This window comes from Echinococcus granulosus (genome assembly GCF_000524195.1).
Source record: "Echinococcus granulosus chromosome Unknown EG_S00007, whole genome shotgun sequence".
Classification (NCBI taxonomy): domain Eukaryota; kingdom Metazoa; phylum Platyhelminthes; class Cestoda; order Cyclophyllidea; family Taeniidae; genus Echinococcus; species Echinococcus granulosus.
This window is the reverse complement of record NW_020170387.1, coordinates 943,021-946,802: the sequence shown is the minus strand read 5'-3', so window position 1 is coordinate 946,802 and position 3,782 is coordinate 943,021. Positions and strand designations below refer to the sequence as shown.

At 44.9% G+C, this 3,782-nt stretch overlaps 1 protein-coding gene across 1 annotated transcript; it reads right to left on the bottom strand. All coding sequences in view use genetic code 11, as the record gives it.

Annotated features, from left to right (window-relative positions):
- Nucleotides 1-898: 898 nt before the first annotated feature.
- On the bottom strand, nt 899-2,797 carry EGR_01810 (hypothetical protein; the record flags this gene model as incomplete). Its single annotated transcript, XM_024491059.1, has 1 exon — nt 899-2,797. The coding sequence occupies one exon, from the start codon at nt 2,795-2,797 to the stop codon at nt 899-901; it is 1,899 nt and encodes a 632-aa protein (XP_024354515.1).
- Nucleotides 2,798-3,782: the final 985 nt, after the last annotated feature.

The following is a 3,782-nucleotide window of genomic DNA, read 5'->3' as shown; positions in this document are numbered from 1 at the left end:
ATCACAATCACTACGTTTCGGGTTTTTCCAAAGGGTGTTATGCTGCAAAAGTTGTTCAACATCGAAGGACGAACACAAGGGCTGCTCGTGGCGATTCTAGTAGCAGTTTATTGTAAAATTGAAAGTACGCGGACTTGCCGATGGTCAAAAATCACATATTGCTGGGACAGCATAGTCAGTCACCCAACAATTGGTTGCAAGCAATTGGAGTTGGGGATCCGTCTGCATAGAATTTGTCGTGGGAACTGATTGAATAGCATCATTTTTGCGGCATTGTCAGTTCACTCATTTAAAAGTGAGATCTCTCGATGATTTGCAAAAACCCGTATTCGCTGAAACTAACATGCAATACAAAATTGTTGAAAAATGGACTGTTAGTTGTGAGAACGATAACATTGCCTTCTTTGGGAATTCATCATGAGGAGTTGGATTAACATTGAGGGAGGAAGGTGAACCGGTCTACAAGGTAAAACGGCTTTCCAAAATCACCAGTGACCGCCGCTCACAGAGAAATAATTTTAGGAGGCTAGTATACCCTCTTCATTTAGGTGTCAAACAGTATATTCAGCGCCATCCGACCAATCCGCTCGCCACCACAGAGCAGCCAATCAAACCAGAAGCGATAAACAATTATTCCCCTCCCCATTAAAAAGCTAAAGTGATCAATTCCACACTCCCTAATGTTGAAACACACGGAGAACAGTAATATGTTTTTAATAAAAGATAAGACAAATGTTGCACAATGCAGCTGTTTCCTGCAGCAACTATTACACTAGCTAAAGGAAAATAATCACATATGAGGACATCTGAATGATGGAATAAACAGTTTTACACGGATAGTCGTTTTATACCGAAAGACAAACGGTGTCACGGATAAGACTGTACGCTGCTGCTGCGGCTAGAAGGTAAAGCTAGAGACGCAGCGCTCTTTGGGCTTTCTGGTCATTTCGTCCTTATAGATGCTCACCACCGAAATGGACTGTCCAATGGTCGCCTGACCAGCAGTGCTGTCGTCACAGGTACCACCACCACCGGTGCACATCTCAGCCACAGTGCGCACGCTATCACGCACCTGCGAGAAACCCGCCTTCATGAATTGAGCCACTGCGCCGCTCTGGTCCCTCAGACGCGCCACTGACTTGGCGGAGCGCTCCTTCAGCGCTACAATCTCGTCACGTGCAACCCGCACCCGCGCACCTACGTCACGAACCAAGCGGCCACGGAACTCCTCCAGTCTTTCCCGGAAGGTCACCGTGTCATTCGATTCCGCCGCCGCCTGGAGTACCCCCAGTACCTCGGTGTACTCCTGTGCCAACTGCTCATCCTGAAAGATTAGTTTTACATCGCGCAGTGCCGTGGATGTCCACGTCTCACCATCGTCGGTGGAACGCATATCCAGGTGGCAGCAATGACAAAACTCCGAGGGAAAACCGTAGTTGAGCACGTTTTCGTGAGGGATTTGCCTGATTTCATTTTGAATTTTACTACAATCGTCATCACCTATAGCTTCAATGCGGTTCTCCCCATCGTCATTAACGCTACGCTCCACTGAGGGACTGCATTCTGCAATGAGGAGGGTGGATGCATCGACGAGGCACTGATCATCTTTGTGATTGTACTCCGGGGGTGGTTCCACAAGAATGCCTTTTTCACTGCGTAACACCTCAAAATTTGCGAAAGCGTGAACTGACAGGCAATAGCCACAAAGAAAGGCTGGTTGCACCAAGCAGGTGGGGCAGATCCGCTGACTGAGCGATATCTCCTTCATAGAGGTCGCATTGTTTATCCGCATTGAGGGAACTGGAATAACGCCGATGAGGGGTCGGACAAAAAATTTATGAGACTGGGGTTGTCTGAAACAACGTGTCTCCACCAGATATCGAACGCCTCCAATGATGAGACCCAGAACCAGTGTGACTGTCATGACGATGAATCCAAGAATCGTCGTGGTGAGGAAAAGCTGGTCGATACAGGTGCCAACTATGACGGTATAAGGTTGGTTGTCAAGATGGAAACCGCCATTGGAGAGGGCTGCACACCGCCATGCTCCACTATGGTGACCGCGCGCGTAGTCGATCGCCGTCACAAAGGAAGTTCGAGTGGTTCTCTGAACAGTTATTCGAACGGGTCGTTGGACAGGAAGAACAACATACTCGTATTGGGCAATTTTCGTGTCATTTATAGCGGGGTCCCATGAAGGGGATGGAATGAAACCAATGGGTGAAAAGACACCAAATTCAACAGAGTTTGAGGCATCCACATTGCAGGAAAATTGGAAACTTTCAGCAACTTGGGGAGACAGTGTCAAATTCGAAAAAGCCCTTTTGAATGTCAAGAAATATGGGCATGGAATAAGAGCGCAAATAAAGTCCGATGTTAGGAAATTTCCCTCATTTTTCAGCTGAACATTGGTACAAGTGCATTCCAAGGGATTATTTGCGATATTTACAACGAGAGTATCAGATGAGAGACTGGGAAAATTTCTAAATCTATTCCATGAAATATCAAGATACTGAAGTCGTGGCACATCGGACAAGAAAGGTAGGTGCAAAAACTTCAAATTGTTGTAACTGAGATCGACAGTTTGCAGACTCGGGAATCCAGTGGTAAACTCGGCTGTATTCAGAGATACAAGACCGCAACGCGAAAGATCAAGGTGTTTTAGGTTCTTAAGATAGAGCAACCACGCAAAGCCTTGCATAGAGGTCAGATTCAAGTGAAGTGAAAAGGACGAAAGCTGGGTGAAGTTCTGGAATGCATTTTGTTCGACAGTTCGGCTTAGTGAATCAGCAGACATAATGGACAACCGGGTGCAACTATCAGGACAATTTTTCAGAAGGTTGCGATTGATGTTAACACTTTTCTGGTCAAGATAGAGTTGACAGGCGCCTTTGTAGTTTGAGCAGCTCAAGGATGCCGCACATAAGTGCTGAACTAGTAGAGCTGTAGTCACAGCAAAAACCTAGTAACAAATAATTACGGAAAAAAATATTTACTATGGGATTATTCCACTCCATCATTAACACTGGACAAAGTGACAACTCCCAAGACGGACCTCATCGAGATCCCGGCGAAGCAACGAAGAGCCAGGATAGACCAATCAAAGTGCGCACGCGCGCTTTCGTAAAACATCTTTTTTATTACAACTCTTTAAACACGCTGCTCGTAAATGACAAGAAAATACAGATGGAAAATCCTTTGATTGCAACACTATTTAATCCTCCTAAATACTTGCCATTTTATTTGCTAAATTATAAAAGCCTAAGTAGATGACATCCACTTCATTTTAAAATATCTAATGGCGGCAAAATCAACAACTTCCACTATAGTTGTGTGCTTAGTCTGCATATTTTTCGTTCATAGAATTTTTAATGATTGCCTCTATACTTGCAAGCCAATGAGCCAATCCCATTCTGCGGAAGGGGCCTTCTAATAGTGCCCAATATTTTCTTTTCTTTTCCCTTTTCTGACCCCTGGATCAAGTAGATTTGGCAGTGAAAACCACTACGTATCGTCGGAACGTAGAATTGGCAGTATTCTTTTATTTGCGCGGGTGACCCACATTGCCTACTTGCCGCTCAAATTCGTATCTAAACAAATAAGTACTACGCATTCCCCTCTTTGTTTGGAGCACTGTGCCTAATGCCTTCTTTGGACATGTTACTTTGTATGCCATTTCTGTTTACATTTTTCTCTACACCTTGTATGTAGACTTCACTCACGTATTCAAAAGGCGGCGTTACTTTTCAAAGGCGCATTTAATTTGGGTGGAAATCTGCATT